This window comes from Asterias rubens, chromosome 20, assembly GCF_902459465.1.
Source record: "Asterias rubens chromosome 20, eAstRub1.3, whole genome shotgun sequence".
In the NCBI taxonomy this organism is placed as follows: domain Eukaryota; kingdom Metazoa; phylum Echinodermata; class Asteroidea; order Forcipulatida; family Asteriidae; genus Asterias; species Asterias rubens.
The window spans coordinates 5,905,816-5,924,474 of NC_047081.1; the positions used below are offsets into that span (position 1 = coordinate 5,905,816).

The window sequence follows — 18,659 nt, forward strand, 5'->3', positions numbered from 1 at the left end:
CAGTCAAGTTCTTATCAGAACTGAGTGTCTCCCAGTTTTTCCAATCTACTCCTTGACAGTAGACGAACAGTAGGATAAGTTCTTATCTGAACTGAGTGTCTCCCAGTTTTTCCAATCTACTCCTTGACAGTAGACGAACAGTAGGATAAGTTCTTATCAGAACTGAGTGTCTCCCAGTTTTTCCAATCTACTCCTTGACAGTAGACGAACAGTAGGATAAGTTCTTATCAGAACTGAGTGTCTCCCAGTTTTTCCAATCTACTCCTTGACAGTAGACGAACAGTAGGATAAGTTCTTATCTGAACTGAGTGTCTCCCAGTTTTTCCAATCTACTCCTTGACAGTAGACGAACAGTAGGATAAGTTCTTATCAGAACTGAGTGTCTCCCAGTTTTTCCAATCTACTCCTTGACAGTAGATGAACAGTAGGATAAGTTCTTATCAGAACTGAGTGTCTCCCAGTTTTTCCAATCTACTCCTTGACAGTAGACGAACAGTAGGATAAGTTCTTATCAGAACTGAGTGTCTCCCAGTTTTTCCAATCTACTCCTTGACAGTAGATGAACAGTAGGATAAGTTCTTATCAGAACTGAGTGTCTCCCAGTTTTTCCAATCTACTCCTTGACAGTAGACGAACAGTAGGATAAGTTCTTATCAGAACTGAGTGTCTCCCAGTTTTTCCAATCTACTCCTTGACAGTAGACGAACAGTAGGATAAGTTCTTATCAGAACTGAGTGTCTCCCAGTTTTTCCAATCTACTCCTTGACAGTAGATGAACAGTAGGATAAGTTCTTATCAGAACTGAGTGTCTCCCAGTTTTTCCAATCTACTCCTTGACAGTAGATGAACAGTAGGATAAGTTCTTATCAGAACTGAGTGTCTCCCAGTTTTTCCAATCTACTCCTTGACAGTAGATGAACAGTAGGATAAGTTCTTATCAGAACTGAGTGTCTCCCAGTTTTTCCAATCTACTCCTTGACAGTAGATGAACAGTAGGATAAGTTCTTATCAGAACTGAGTGTCTCCCAGTTTTTCCAATCTACTCCTTGACAGTAGATGAACAGTAGGATAAGTTCTTATCAGAACTGAGTGTCTCCCAGTTTTTCCAATCTACTCCTTGACAGTAGACGAACAGTAGGATAAGTTCTTATCAGAACTGAGTGTCTCCCAGTTTTTCCAATCTACTCCTTGACAGTAGATGAACAGTAGGATAAGTTCTTATCAGAACTGAGTGTCTCCCAGTTTTTCCAATCTACTCCTTGACAGTAGACGAACAGTAGGATAAGTTCTTATCAGAACTGAGTGTCTCCCAGTTTTTCCAATCTACTCCTTGACAGTAGACGAACAGTAGGATAAGTTCTTATCAGAACTGAGTGTCTCCCAGTTTTTCCAATCTACTCCTTGACAGTAGATGAACAGTAGGATAAGTTCTTATCAGAACTGAGTGTCTCCCAGTTTTTCCAATCTACTCCTTGACAGTAGATGAACAGTAGGATAAGTTCTTATCAGAACTGAGTGTCTCCCAGTTTTTCCAATCTACTCCTTGACAGTAGATGAACAGTAGGATAAGTTCTTATCAGAACTGAGTGTCTCCCAGTTTTTCCAATCTACTCCTTGACAGTAGATGAACAGTAGGATAAGTTCTTATCAGAACTGAGTGTCTCCCAGTTTTTCCAATCTACTCCTTGACAGTAGATGAACAGTAGGATAAGTTCTTATCAGAACTGAGTGTCTCCCAGTTTTTCCAATCTACTCCTTGACAGTAGATGAACAGTAGGATAAGTTCTTATCAGAACTGAGTGTCTCCCAGTTTTTCCAATCTACTCCTTGACAGTAGATGAACAGTAGGATAAGTTCTTATCAGAACTGAGTGTCTCCCAGTTTTTCCAATCTACTCCTTGACAGTAGACGAACAGTAGGATAAGTTCTTATCTGAACTGAGTGTCTCCCAGTTTTTCCAATCTACTCCTTGACAGTAGATGAACAGTAGGATAAGTTCTTATCTGAACTGAGTGTCTCCCAGTTTTTCCAATCTACTCCTTGACAGTAGATGAACAGTAGGATAAGTTCTTATCTGAACTGAGTGTCTCCCAGTTTTTCCAATCTACTCCTTGACAGTAGATGAACAGTAGGATAAGTTCTTATCTGAACTGAGTGTCTCCCAGTTTTTCCAATCTACTCCTTGACAGTAGATGAACAGTAGGATAAGTTCTTATCTGAACTGAGTGTCTCCCAGTTTTTCCAATCTACTCCTTGACAGTAGATGAACAGTAGGATAAGTTCTTATCTGAACTGAGTGTCTCCCAGTTTTTCCAATCTACTCCTTGACAGTAGATGAACAGTAGGATAAGTTCTTATCTGAACTGAGTGTCTCCCAGTTTTTCCAATCTACTCCTTGACAGTAGATGAACAGTAGGATAAGTTCTTATCTGAACTGAGTGTCTCCCAGTTTTTCCAATCTACTCCTTGACAGTAGATGAACAGTAGGATAAGTTCTTATCAGAACTGAGTGTCTCCCAGTTTTTCCAATCTACTCCTTGACAGTAGATGAACAGTAGGATAAGTTCTTATCAGAACTGAGTGTCTCCCAGTTTTTCCAATCTACTCCTTGACAGTAGATGAACAGTAGGATAAGTTCTTATCAGAACTGAGTGTCTCCCAGTTTTTCCAATCTACTCCTTGACAGTAGATGAACAGTAGGATAAGTTCTTATCAGAACTGAGTGTCTCCCAGTTTTTCCAATCTACTCCTTGACAGTAGATGAACAGTAGGATAAGTTCTTATCTGAACTGAGTGTCTCCCAGTTTTTCCAATCTACTCCTTGACAGTAGATGAACAGTAGGATAAGTTCTTATCTGAACTGAGTGTCTCCCAGTTTTTCCAATCTACTCCTTGACAGTAGATGAACAGTAGGATAAGTTCTTATCTGAACTGAGTGTCTCCCAGTTTTTCCAATCTACTCCTTGACAGTAGATGAACAGTAGGATAAGTTCTTATCTGAACTGAGTGTCTCCCAGTTTTTCCAATCTACTCCTTGACAGTAGATGAACAGTAGGATAAGTTCTTATCAGAACTGAGTGTCTCCCAGTTTTTCCAATCTACTCCTTGACAGTAGATGAACAGTAGGATAAGTTCTTATCAGAACTGAGTGTCTCCCAGTTTTTCCAATCTACTCCTTGACAGTAGATGAACAGTAGGATAAGTTCTTATCAGAACTGAGTGTCTCCCAGTTTTTCCAATCTACTCCTTGACAGTAGACGAACAGTAGGATAAGTTCTTATCAGAACTGAGTGTCTCCCAGTTTTTCCAATCTACTCCTTGACAGTAGACGAACAGTAGGATAAGTTCTTATCTGAACTGAGTGTCTCCCAGTTTTTCCAATCTACTCCTTGACAGTAGATGAACAGTAGGATAAGTTCTTATCTGAACTGAGTGTCTCCCAGTTTTTCCAATCTACTCCTTGACAGTAGATGAACAGTAGGATAAGTTCTTATCTGAACTGAGTGTCTCCCAGTTTTTCCAATCTACTCCTTGACAGTAGATGAACAGTAGGATAAGTTCTTATCTGAACTGAGTGTCTCCCAGTTTTTCCAATCTACTCCTTGACAGTAGATGAACAGTAGGATAAGTTCTTATCTGAACTGAGTGTCTCCCAGTTTTTCCAATCTACTCCTTGACAGTAGATGAACAGTAGGATAAGTTCTTATCAGAACTGAGTGTCTCCCAGTTTTTCCAATCTACTCCTTGACAGTAGATGAACAGTAGGATAAGTTCTTATCAGAACTGAGTGTCTCCCAGTTTTTCCAATCTACTCCTTGACAGTAGATGAACAGTAGGATAAGTTCTTATAAGAACTGAGTGTCTCCCAGTTTTTCCAATCTACTCCTTGACAGTAGATGAACAGTAGGATAAGTTCTTATCTCAACTACCTAGTCTCCCGGTTTTTAGAAAAACAACTTCTTGTAAGAACATTTCTGCACAGCAGATTAGACATAATCACATGATGTATTACCTCACCCCCATTATACTATAGACCTTTATCACGGTGTGGTCATCTTGATTTTACTCCATTCCAACTCACTGTAACCTGGACGAAATAATAGTCTGGTGCCATGCGCATTGAATGTTAGCATTCGTTACTGTTATTGGCAACAGGGAACATGACCAAGATGGTGACAGCGTGATAAAGGTCTATAACCCAACTTCCAACGCATTAGTGCCAGCGGTATACAGAGCGCTACTTAGCCAAAAGCATATGAAAAGTTTGCGCAAAGGTAGCCCGCGAGTCTCTCCTACATAGTTGAACTTGAGTAGCTTTGCAGAACGGCAAGTTGAGCTGCAGCTGCATGACAATGTGAGGTGCTGTGATTAAAGCTTTGGGGATAGTTTGAGACTACAGCTACGGCTACAACTGGAAGTGTCGTGGCAGAGCGGTTAAGAGCACCAAACCCAAGCTCTGGTGTTTCTGGTCAGCAGAGTGTGGATTCGAATCCCCAGCCGTGACACTTGTGTCCTTAAGCAAGACACTTAATCATTGCTTCGTCCTTTGGACGGGACGTAAAGCTGTTGGTCCCATGAGTTGTGTAACGCATGTAAAAGACCCTAATGCACTTATCGAAAAGAGAAGGGGTTGGCCCCGGTGTTCCTGGCTGTGGCTGCTGTATGCCCCCAAGCACCTTGTAAACCCCGTGCTGCTTGGCTGCTGTATGCCCCCAAGCACCTTGTAAACCCCGTGCTGCTTGGCTGCTGTATGCCCCCAAGCACCTTGTAAACCCCGTGCTGCTTGGCTGCTGTATGCCCCCAAGCACCTTGTAAACCCCGTGCTGCTTGGCTGCTGTATGCCCCCAAGCACCTTGTAAACCCCGTGCTGCTTTTTGTTGGTTTGTTATGTCTGTAACTGGCAATCATATCACATTTTTTCCTCCCCATAGGCAAATTAAATAGTCCCCTAATCAAACCAAAACAAACTTCATTTCCACTTCCTTAAACATGGATTTACCTCAGTGCACTTGATTGCCTGCATAACATAATATCCCAACAATTAATTTCAGATAGAATCTTGGCTTTCTGCTTCAGCCAACTGGAGCAAAACCAAAATGTCAGACGATCAAATTTTCTAGAAAGTGAGGAGTATCTCATGGATAGATCATGGAGGGAAAATGTCACTGCAGTTTGGTTGCATACTATACTCTTACCCAGATGAAAAAAAAACATAGCACACGTCATGGCTGTCACATACTGTGCATTGGACATTTCATTGATTCAACCTTCAAGCTCGGACTCTAAAAAGATATCCAGATAAAATAACTCTAGGTTCAGGGATCTCAAGAACATTATTTTCTTGAAAACGGAGCTCTAGATAAAAGCAAAGATCGATCAAGAAAATTGCATTCAAATTAAGTGCCTTTTATTACTTAATTTGTAACTGTTAAAAAAAATTCTTAACATTCATTTTGGGCGTTCACACCAAACACAGGGATGCACCACCGTAAACAGTGAGAAACTGCTCTGAAGAACCTGGAGGCAAGGACCAGGGGCACGGAGGCAATGACAATTGGCACTTAGGTAATGACCGGGGCATGTAAGCAATGACCAGGGGCACGGAGGCAATGACCATTGGCACTTAGGTAATGACCGGGGGCATGTAAGCAATGACCAGGGGCACGGAGGCAATGACCATTGGCACTTAGGTAATGACCGGGGGCATGTAAGCAATGACCAAGGGCATGGAGGCATTGACCAGGGGCATGTAAGCAATGACCAGGGGCACGGAGGCAATGACCATTGGCACTAAGGTAATGACCGGGGGCATGTAAGCAATGACCAGGGGCACGGAGGCAATGACCATTGGCACGGAGGCAATGACCATTGGCACTTAGGTAATGACCGGGGGCATGTAAGCAATGACCAGGGGCACGGAGGCAATGACCATTGGCACTTAGGTAATGACCGGGGGCATGTAAGCAATGACCAGGGGCACGGAGGCAATGACCATTGGCACTTAGGTAATGACCGGGGGCATGTAAGCAATGACCAAGGGCATGTAGACATTGACCAGGGGTATGTACATGTGCATAAGCATTGACCAGTGGCATGGAGGTAATGACCCCGTGGCATGTGGCAATGACCAAGGGAACGCAGGCAATGACCAGGAACAGAAGAAAAATTACCACTGGCACTTAGGTAATGACCAGGGGCATGTAAGCAATGACCCGGGGGCATGGAGGCAATGACCAGTGGCATGGAGGCATTGACCCAGGGGCATGTAAGCAATGACCAATTTGGCATGGAAGCATTGACCAGGGGCATGTAAGCAATGACCAGTGGCATGGAGGCAATGACCAGGGGCATTGAGGCATTGAACAGGGGCATGTAAGCAATGACCAATGGCATGGAAGAATTGACCAGGGGTATGTAAGCAACGACCCAGAGGCATGGAGGCATTGACCAGGGGTATGTGAGCAGTGACCAGTGGCAAGGGAACGCAGGCAATGGCCAGGGGCAAGAAGACAGTGACCACGGGCACTTTGGTAATGACCAGGGGCATGTAAGCAAAGACCAGGGGCAAGGTATTTAACTCCATTGTCTCGGTGAAGTACATGTACATGTACCAAGTAAAAATGAATCATGGTTTACCATATTATCATGTGTGAGCATTGCCCTGTACCCTGTTATTTTGCTTAGCACTGAACAATGCTACATGCTTTTGACATAAGATGTTCAATCCATCAAAAGGAGGTCAATCCAATGACCTTTATCCTGGGGATCTCCTTCTAACATATTTGTTTTAATGAGCATCTGCTATACTTGTATGCAATGGTTAACGACTACACTAAACAAACAACCCATAAGACCTATACGATAATTTCAGTTTCATTGAGAAAGCACCAATTATCAACCAGATCAGATCACTAAATCCATCAATGGCACCATCACAAAAATGTTGCATGCTGTGCACAATATCTGTTGGCAACAACATCTCCTTAGCTCCGCTATTCATGGTGCCGTTCCCCTTATTTCCACCACCATCAGACCGTGGAGGATCTTACTCCATGATCAGACTAAGACAGTGTCGCCTTTGCCTAGTCATGTTTTCTGCAATAATGAACCTTTAATTGTGCCCTTCTCTGGAATCCTGAGGCCTCTCATCATAGAGGTCATCCCAACTTGACCTTCAAGTCTTTCCATCCCGTCTGACACTGGTCTACGCGATCCATCTCTCTCTTGCTTGATAGAGACAGATGGGCACAGCTCACCAAGTCATCACAGTAGTGGATGACCATTGGATATTGTTTTAAATATGAATCTGGTGCAATTATTTTGTCATGGGTCATTTCATTTTTAAGAATAACTACAACAAAAAATTAATTACAAACACAAATTGACTCAAGAGTTTTTTTTTACAACAAGTTCTGTCAGACAGTTTAAAAACATCACAATTTGTTCACATTTTTCTTAGCCGTCATGAACTGACAAATGTTTAAAAAAAAAAGTCTTTGGACAAATCCACATTTTCTTGACAAAACCAGCAACCATCAATGACGTGAATTGTCAAAGACCCAGTCCTCTCACTTGGTGTACCTCAACATTAAGCATAAAATAACAAACCATGCTGTGAAAATTTGAACTCATTTAGTCATTGAAGTTGTAAGAGAATAGTGGATGAAAAACACCCTTGTTGCACAAGTTGTATGCATTCAGATACCTTGAATTCGAGACCTCAGCCGAGGTCTCGATTTCAATTCAAATATTTTTGTGAGAAATTACTTCTTTCTCAAAAACTACATTACTTCAGAGGGAGCCTTTTCTCACAATGTTGTATACTATCAACATTGCTTGTTAACAAGTAAGTTTGTATGCCAACAATCACTTTGAGTCATTACCAATAGTATCCAGTGCATTTTATAAATGTGTGAGGTATTTTTTTTCATCAAGGGTATTCAATTTAAAGCATTCTATATTGATTATCTCCCATGGCCAGTTGCTTCTTTGCTCAATCAGCACTCTATGAACTCTCCCCACATCATTGCTACATCCATCACTGCTGCAATTACCCTAAGTTCTTCATGTTAACGCCATTCACTGTCTACCATTCCACACAATGTCAACACCTTAAAGATACTTACATGTCTCTATTTTGTTGAGATTTTTGGCTACAGTACACTATCTGTTATTTTTCCCAAATGAATTAAAAGTATGAATTCAGAGACCAATGGGAGACTTTTTGTTATTTCCGGTTGGCTATTAAATATACTGATCCATTAGGCTCCTTCCACGACGCGTGAGCAAGAACACGTGCGCCTCTTCAATGCCTTTGTGCACAACTCTGTCGCACGTGCCAAGCATACGCGCACACATGTCAGACTTTATTTGTCGGACCTTCGTTGCATTGTGATTGGTCAATATGCAATGGGGCAGAGCTTTTGGGCTATTCTGAATATGCACACACTTCTGAGAACGATTGATTTACCTGGTAAGTCTACTGCCCCTAGTGTTCTCAAATATGTTTTCTTCAATAACTTTGTTTTATCGCCGTTACTGGGAGTAGATTGTTCAAGAATTTATGTTTGCTTTCTGAAATAACCTTGGCCTAAATTTTTTCTCTTGAAAAAACATACTAACTCATATGCAAAACAACCTTTCAAAAATAGAAGCAATAATTTCTGTCCAAATCGATATGAACAGTTTTGTTCATTACCATGAGCCCATGGTGTGTCGCAACGCATGACTTGAAGTAATTAAACAAACTCAGTCAAAACAAATTAATACATGGCAATGAAATTGACAAAGCTCATGTAGGAAGACATTATTAACTACATGTACTGGTCGGTTCAATCTTATTACGCATCTCAGACGACGGTGAATGAAGCCAAAACAAAAATCTACATCCTGCAGCGTTTTGCCTTGGTCGTTATTCTAATACTACAAAATGAATAAAATAACCAGTTAATGCAAGATTTGGCCTTGGTGGAGAACCAAGCCCCCATGTAGGTATCCCTTGTAAGTTAATCAAGCTATCAGACCATCTCCAAGGCTGCAACATCTGTTTATGGCCACATAACAGCCAGCATCCATCCCTGTACATTCCCTCTACCTCCGGAATGCCAAACACCCCAAGATTGCCGAGTATGCAAAGAGCTGGCTCTCACTGAGCATATGAGGGCAGTGTTCTAATTTCATGAGGGTCAGGACATTGGGGAGTTGTTATCACACGAGGGCTCACTGTTTTTCATTTGACTTTAAAACCCTAGTCTAGACTGACAACCTGTAAATTACAAAGGCTACATCTGGTGCAATACTCTAGGGACTTCAACCCACCAGCCGGTTTCAGAAGACCTTTATCAATGAGCTTCAATATTCCTTTCCAATTTACTACCTAAGCGACAAACTTGTGCACTTGGATAATAGTAAAGTAGTGTACACCCAAGATGGCCGTTCAATCTTTTCTTCAATTGTGGACGGTGTCAAAAGAAAAATGAAACAAACTTTTCGTCATTCATCTTTGATGTGTATTAAACCTTTTCAAAACCTGCTAAATTCAAAATGGCTTAAAACCTAAATTTTCCTTCATTTTCTTGACCAAAAACTTGTGATATTATTGCAAGACTGACACCTTCTTGTTATTTGCAAAATGGCTTGACTGATTACAGATCTAAGAGATGTTAAAATTGCATCGGGGATAAAGAATATCAGTTTTGGTTTTTACCCATACACCGCTGTGTGTTAGCACTGTATACTCAGTACTTTCCCCAGCCAGTCCTATGAAAAAATATCACAGGCATGTTACTCGGGTGGGATTCGAACCCACGACCCTTGCAATTCTAGAGTAGTGTCTTACCAGCTAGACTACCGAGGTTGCCTGGTAGCTAGAGGCAGTTTGAATCCTATGTTTTGGCAGCGGGTAATCTGTACCGATTACAGATCAACAAATGTCTTAATGAATCTAGCTACAACTTGTTATGCTATTATATACCATGTACATGTAACACCATGTTTACAAACAGAGCCCCAACTTCCTGAGGTACACGTGTATGATTTTGTACAAAGCTCAAGGAGAGAAAAACTAAATCTTCGGCAAATGCACTGTCTTATTTGTATCAAGTTTTGATATATAAAGAAGGGGCGCACAGCTCAAAACATGTTCAGCATTTAATATCAAAGTCTTATATAGGGCATGTATCTACCAACAAGGTACTCAAGGCGCTTAGTATATATCTTTATACAGAACGAGAGGTTATTGAAAGTTATGAATTCTGAGACCCAATTATGTAGATGGTTTACAAGGTGCTACGTACATTTAGCAGCCACAGCCAGGAACACAGGGGCGAACCCCTTTTCTTTTCGATAAGTGCACTGGGATCTTTTACATGCGTTACACAACACATGGGACCGACAGCTTTAAGTCCCATCCATAGGACGAAGCAATGGTTAAAGCCAGTGGACACTTTTGGTAAACAGTATTGTCCAAAGGCCCACACTTCGAGTATCACAACTTATATATAAAATAACAAACCTGTGAAAATTTAGGCTCAATCGGTCATCGGAGTCGGGAGAAAATAACGAGAAAACCCACCCTTGTTTCCGCCCGTTCACCGTGTCATGACATGTGTTTAAAATAAATCCGTAATTCTCGATATCGAGAATTGATCATTGCTTTAATGTTTTCTCAAAGAGTACAGCATTTCATGGAATAATATTTCAAGAGAAGTCTTTCACCATTACCTTCTGTAAACCCTGTAAGTTATTTGTAAATCTGTGAACTTTTTTTTTTTTTTATGTTCCGAAAGTGTATAATGGCTTTAAAGGGAAGGTACATGTGAAAATTTGGGCGCAATTGGTCATCGAAGTTGCGAGAAAATGATGAAAGAAAAAACACCCTTGTTGGACGAAATTGTGTGCTTTCATACAAGAATAAAAGACTTAAAGAATAAAAAGCTAGAAGTCTTTTATTATTTAAGTGAGAAATCACCTTTTTCTCAAAAACTATGTTACTTCAGAGGGAGTCGTTTCCCACAATGTTTTATACTATCAACAGCTCTCCAATGCTCGTTACCAAGTCAGTTTTTTAGTTAATATTTGTTCTGAGTAATTACTAAACATGTACCTTCCCTTTAATGTCTTGCTTAAGGACACAAGTGTCACGACTGGTGATATTTACTTTTACAACTCTTGAATCAATATGGAAAATGTTTTTCAAATGTAAAAATTTACCATGTAACTAGTGTAGTATCTTGCCCAACAGAAAGGCCCTGGAATAAACAAAGTTATTCTTGTTGTCGGTGGTCTATTTGGATGGACATGTAACTGGTTGGAGAGACGGACTTGGTTATGAAGAAAGTCATGGAGCTAGGGACCCACTGGTTTATAAAGTGTCCAATGTGATAAAACAGACAGTTTCTCAGCAACTAGCTTTCCAACAGGTGGAAAGGAAGCCCACTCAGCCAATAAACCACCAGGAGACAAGTCACTGTGTAATAAAAATAAAATCCCTGGCCCTAATAAAAGTGGAAATTAAAAAAAACATCGGCATAAATGTCTCAAGAAACCAAAATCTCTCGAGGCTGTTAACATTAAGCGCAACTTTGAAATGAATCGTAGTTTAATGCGAGAACTTGTCAAAGAAATCTCTAACTGAATACATCCCTGGTGAAACGATGGATAATTGTAAAGGAAGTGAGTGCCCTCGGACAGGCGTGGGGACGTATCAACGAGAAGTGAACATGATAGACCCATGAGGAAACCCCCTGCTCTTACAGTGGTTTAAGAAAGTCGTCAAACATTTGGACGTATGCCAGGCTCCTACAGTGCCTAGCACAAGGGGGTAGTGAAGCTGTACAGCACCGGGCAGAGGCGATATACACTGTACAGCTCAACCTGGCAGAAGGTTGAAAGCAATTGAATGAGTAACAATGTATTCTGAAACAATTGAGTTGGAAAGTCTAATTGTTTAACAGCCATTTATAAGTGAATTATGTCAAGTGGAATTAAGTAGTTGTATGAACACACGTACTTTGAGATTTATTTTAGCAATTGCTAACGTCTACTGTCTCCCCATGGTCTGCCATTTTGGAGTTCAAATTGCTTGTGAAGGTACAATGTACATGTATATCGCACATCTAACTGTGTGTGCATCGCCTCACAAAGGCCATGCACAATAACACACGTTATCTATTAGGAGGTATTGTTTAAATAATGGCATTTCCACTTGTTGGTAACCCCTGGAATTATAGATACAAAGGAGCTTCTAGGAACAATAACCTCAGCGCCAGATAAGTAGATCAAAGTGTAAGGTTAACTGTAATCATGGAGAAATTCCTGCATTATTTATTTGTCCGGGCAGACTTCAAGAAGTCAAAATTCAGATAAAGGTAAAAAAAAATTCATTACATTGTTTTACTCTATTCTCAAAAACAACAGCACCTCAGCAACTAACATTTTAAGGTATGCTTTCTACTATCATTATCTTCAAACTATGTAAGTTTAATGTAAATCTGCAGACATTGCATTTTGTGTTACAAAAAGTACCCAGACCCTTTAATACAGTGAGAGAAGTCATCACTCAAAGAACTGTCAACAAAGAAAACCTCAAAGCAACGATTTACAGATCAATCATGGAGGGGAAATGAGTCGGCACAGAGTGGGAAATGGAGGGAATCCAACGGAATCTAAAAACAATCCACTCTGGGAGAACGAGAGCACCTCCTGGGAATCTTTGATGGCACAACTCCACAGAGAACAAAAGAGTTGAGGGTATTGTCACAGGAATTTCTGCAACAGAACTTAACAAAACACATCCTCGGTAAAAGGAAATCAAATCATGGCTTTTATTTTGGGGAGGAACTGACACAATTTCCACGATGTGGTGATAAAAAGAATTTATCGAAACAATGGTTTTGAAGACCCAGAAATGTTAGTCTGAAAGGTGTAAACTATTAACTTTTATGTTGATGGTGAGTCAGACAAGACTTGTGCAAGATGGCCAGGTCAAAACTTTCCTTTGGTGATGCATTGTACTTTGCAAAGAAATACTGAGAGCAAAGTTGTGGTTGTGGCAGAGCAGTCTCGTACATCAGCGCCTTGTCAAGTTGTCAAATGAGGCAACTTTTACTGGCAACTTAGAGGCAACCAACTGCAGTACATGAAAATGGAACACTTTGGTAGCACCTGACTAATTTTTTTAAACGGTGTCTTCCAATCCCCAAGAAACATCAACTGTGATTGCCTTTTCTTCTTAGAGGTTGCCTGGCATTCAGGTTGCCTGTATTTCGTCTCATTTCTTGTGGCTAAGTCATCAGGGTGTGAGTTTGCATCCTCTTCATGACATTTGAGTCCTTGAGCGAGACCCTCGACTTTAATTTGCTTCTCTCACCCAGCAGTAAGTGGGTGTGAGGGCAGTGATGGTTCATGTGATTGATTTAGCTTAGTGTACTAACATACCTTCACATGTAATACCGCAGGCTGTGTACTCCCCAGGGAGCTGATATGATCATACATTGTATAATGAAATAAATGGCCCAGTGACCACGGTAATAATGTTTGAAGGCCATGAGCGATAATGCGGGACGGACTTCAGAGAAAAAAAATTACCACTAATTTTTATAAATATTATTAATTTATTATCAAGTCTGTGAAACAGTACATGTAGTACAATGTACATCATGTAGTGTCTAACATTATCCAAATACCCTCTTAAAGGGATGTTAACAGTTTCAAATTGAAGTAGGAAGAAGACGATCAGAGTGTTCTGATCGAAACGTAGAGTTGAAACCAATGGTTATTTTCAAAACCACCCCAACTCATTTAGAGATAGTCATTACATGGTGTTACCACAACCCTTTCCATACAATATGTTTGAAATTTAACCTTATCGACAAATGCTACAGTACTTTGCATACATTACAAGTGAAGAACACTTGTGTCTGCCAGGCCAGCCACCATTATGGTCACTTACTTTTCTACATTAACTTATCTTTCATGGACAACTCAGTATAAACGTTGCGGAATTTCAGGTATAAAAAAAACCATAAATGCACTTAATATGTAAAACTTATACTGAGCTTATTGGGCATGTCCTGGCTATAAAGGGTAAGCTTACTTTCTATGAATCAAGATGATGTACAGCTCTTCCAAAATTGGCAAAACTCACTACCCTCTATGACCAAATAAGGTGTTATTTGAAAGCTCATATTCACAAGTATTTGATGATCGAATGAACCTAGTTTAGATTTTTTTGCAGGAACTGTCAAGTTTAGGGAAAAGGAGTGATGACACATTTTGGCATTTCTCTTGAGATAAGAGCTATTTATAAGTACAAACAAAGGCAAAACCAAACTTGTCAAAAACCTTGAATTATCTTTAAGAAATAAAACTACTAAAAAGGGCCAGATAGCTCAGTTGGTAGAGCTCTGGTATGTTTAACTGGAGATTGCCAGTTCAAATCCTGTCCTACTCAATTTGTCTTTGCTCAACCCAAAATCGTATTACAAAATGTACCAGGTTAGTTCCCCGTGTAAATTATTACTCAGGCAACACTTATAAGCCTTTCTTTGGTTTATGGTTGGTTTCCTCCAGAATACTCCATGAAAGAGTTTTGAATGAGTTTGCAAAGGGTGGACTAATGAAGAATAGACTTTTCGTTAAGAACAGCAGCTTTAAATGTAGTTGAACAGGATTAAGTAATTGTTGACAGCTGGAGGTTGTTCCAAGACTTAATGGCTTGGCAGAGATAAAAAGAGTTTACTCTACGCATTACAGGCAAAGTCTGCCTCGATTGACGTCACGAACAGTGCCCTCTCGGGTCGGGGTCTACTCTTAAATTTGTAAATAACATAAGAACTGATTTTTTAAAACCTTAGTTAACTGTTTATTCACATTCCACTCATCAAACTACATATATTAGTGACAAAAGCTTTATTTTGAAAAAATACCACTTCCAGGTGACTTTAAGTCAAAACCGTTTTGCACCATAAGACAAAAAAAAACATTAACAAGTCAGAAGGGCAATACTTAGGATTGGGTGAAACCTTGGCTTTTCTACCCTAACCTATTGACAGACTAACACTGAATATAAGACTCACAAAGACACAGACATGGGACAACAAGGACAGACGAACACATGTTGGTTTACCAACAATATACCAAAAAGCAAGCCATCATTGAATTGACTCATACTAACAAAGTCATGAACTATAGTTATAATGTGGTGCTGAATTGTTGAAGCTGTTTTCAATCTCTTTTGTATTTGAGCGTTTGTTGCAAATTTGCCGAGTAAATAGTCTAAAACGCACCCCCTATTAAAATGAAAAGGTCTACATGTACATGTATGTCAATAATAGCTTACCAGTAGGTTCTCGCAGTACTTCCACGTAGGCAGAAGGGAAGATTCCTTTTCTATTTCCAATACGCCCCTCCCACCAATTAGCATCAATCTTTTTGACAAGCTCAATGTATTCTCCCTGACATAAAATACAACAAATAAATAGCAATAAATACATTTGTCTGTACTGTAATATAAGTTATCACACAAGCGCGAGTTAAATATGGAAAAATAGAGCGCTTCTGCGTCCCATATCCAACGAGGCCGAAGGCCGAGAATGGGACGCAGACGCACAATATTTTCTGTATTTCCATGAGTGGCGTGTGATAACGTATTTATCTTCAAGCAAACTTGGCGCATGACATAGAACACACGAGACGCAGGAAGTGATATTAGCCGTGCAATATAGGTTTTTATCAACAGTCAATTCTGCAATTCTGATTGGTGGATTAGCGTGTACTTGAAGATAATTATGTTTTTCATTGTATCATTACTTATTTTAGTAATTTATCTACTCATGTAAATTCTTATTTCTGATAAAAACAAATTTGCCCTCTTGTTTGTCTGTCCATATGTCTGTAAACTTTTTTGTCTTTTGAGTCTGTTTTGTCCTGTATGGGATCCACAAATCAAGCAAACGCTTACAGGGGATTTCCACCATGCCACTTACTCTTTCCTTTTACTTAAATCACCACTACTTAAAGTCGATGCTCTTAACCACTCGGCCATGACACCCTAAATGCCAGTTGATTACCTTGCCATGGTGTGTTGCATAGTATTTTTGCTTGTTATCATCTCCTCCGAAGCAAACTTGTTAAAAATCTTACAAATTTACTAAAGAGTAAATGTTTTGATCCCAAACCATTTTATAAGAAGATACATGTACCACGAATCCTAAACTGACCTTATTGAAGTTGAGTTCCGTCTGTGTTTCTCCCGAAAACTTATACTTGGCTCTAGCTTTACCTTCCAGGCCTGGACCCTGAAGCTGGGCCTTCTTGGCATCTTCAAGTGATGTGACAACCTACACAAATTGATAAGAAAAATTCAAAATTTTAGTCTCACTACGCAAACACAGAGAGAAAGTTTAACCCTGACTAACAAACCCTGCATATCGTGCAACTTTAACCATATCAGCATACTATAGGCATGTCTGATTTGGAAGTGTTTCTTTTACTAAAAATTTTTTTTATCTATATTGCATGAAGTTAGGAAACACGAGACATTGTAAATCGAGAAATGACCGTCATACAACAACCTTTTCGGTTAAATGCACAGCCACAATCATGGGTAAACTTGCTTTTTACAAAGACACCAAATGAGCAATAGACAAATATTCAGTAACTTTTTGCAGGTTTTGTATTCAACAAACACAAGCACTTTTTATTCATCTTTGATACAACAATTGGTAATTGATGTATAAGCAACTGCTACAACAGTGATTATCAAACTGTTGCTCATGAAATTGACACAACAAAATGTGTATCCATGATTGTGGCTGTGAACTTAAATGAAAACAGGTAAATTTTCAGCTGCCTGTGGTCCTGATGATAATTGAGGTACAAGCCGCTTGCAGGCGCTATGGTCTCTCTAGGGTAAGTACACTGTTCCATCCTTGATAATAATAATAATAATAAGGGAATAACAGTGCGAGGACCCGGTCTTCACTGCGTGGTAATGACCGGGTTGGTGGCTGGCGCTCGGCTCGGTCCGTTAACAGCGCCAGCCACCAACCAAGATCATTACCACGCAGAGAAGCTCGGGTACGAACACTGTTATTCCCATTAATAAATACCTTTTTTAGCGAGTTAAACGGCTAAAATTTTCTAAATTTTGTGACTTTACTCTCTGCGATACTTCCAGACATGTTCAGGGGCCATATTTGAGCTTTTGATGGTTCCCGTCTCTTTCGTGCGTTAATCACATTACTGATCTTTGATACCAGTGACTTTTTTAAATAATGGTCTGTTCAGCGCATTCACTGGGGTGATTGGACGTTAGCTGTTCTTTGTGCATTAAAACGCGCACATTAGCTCAGCGTCCATGTAGCATGTCGCTGTAAACAAGACAATTTATGGACAAATGAGTTTATACGCGCGCACCTGTTACACGCGCGCACTCAAAATTGATACATTTTTCGCGCGCGTACGTGCAAGTGCGCGAAGTTGCAATGAAACTAACATGGATATAAATAAGCATGCGATACAGTGCAACCGCAAGGTTTACACAATGTATGCTGATCTAGGGGCCACTTATTCGCTATTTTCCAAAGCCGGTCTTTATACCGACCGTTAACACTCCCCCACGTGACTGGGTTTTGACCAATCACAGACTTGAAACCGTCCAAGGTATTTATTAATAATGATTAAAACTTATAAAGCGCCATCTATCTAAGACTTAAAGACAGTGGACACTATTGGTAATAATTATTATCATAAAACCTTTCTTGATTACGAGTAATGGGGAGAGATTGATAGTATAAAACATTGTGAGCAACAGCTCCCTCTGAAGTGACGTAGTTTTCGAGAAAGAAGTAACTTTCCACGAATTTGATTTCGAGGCCTCAGATTTAGAATTTGAGGTCTCGAAATCAAGCATCTGAAAGCACACAACTTCGTGTGACTATGGTGCGACAAGGGTGTTTTTTCTGTTATTAATATCTCGCAACTTCGACGACCAATTGAGCCCAAGTTTTCACAGGTTTGTTATTTTATGCATATGTTGAGATAAACCAACTGTGAAGACTAATCTTTGACAATTACCAATAGTGTTCACTGTCTTTAACTTACTCCGATTAACAATTACGTAGCTTGGAAAGCAATAAGAGTACATTGAATAAAACAGATAAATAACATAAACGTGTAGGTAAACAAAAATTGAAGATTGCGAGTTGGGGTATACATGTATGGTGAGAGAATTTCTTGTGATATGGAGGAGCCCTACCAATTATAACTTTCCAGGCAAGCAAAATGACTTTGAAAAGGCATTGTATGTAAGTGTTTTTTTTTGCATGATATAACACTAAAGTCAGTTAAGCATTATCATGTGTTACAACTCACCTCAATATAACTGGATGGGAAGATTCCAGCATGGCCATGGTGCTCACCCTCGTACCAATTCTTGTCAATTTTCCGTAGAAGGTAAATTGTGTCTCCTTTATCGAAACTCAACTCCCTGTCGAAGCAAAAACATAAAACTTAAGCAACAGAAGGCTGATAAATTTACTATTAAACAATCAACCTACATCAACCATTTGACTATCAACTATTCCCCTTTTGAATTTTCAAAAGGTGCGTCCTTGGTACTTTGCTTGCCATCATCGGTGTTCAAGTATTGGTAATGC

At 39.9% G+C, this 18,659-nt stretch overlaps 1 protein-coding gene across 1 annotated transcript in view; it reads right to left on the minus strand.

The window, feature by feature from the left end:
• LOC117303641 overlaps positions 1–18,659 on the minus strand; it is a 131,076-nt gene that overhangs the window by 11,998 nt on the left and 100,419 nt on the right. Inside the window, exons 23-25 of the mRNA XM_033787871.1 lie at positions 18,376–18,490; positions 16,221–16,340; positions 15,341–15,455 (exon numbers count right to left, since the gene is read on the minus strand). Coding sequence (XP_033643762.1) covers positions 15,341–15,455; positions 16,221–16,340; positions 18,376–18,490 — 350 coding nt within the window. The remainder of the gene's footprint in view (positions 1–15,340; positions 15,456–16,220; positions 16,341–18,375; positions 18,491–18,659) is intronic.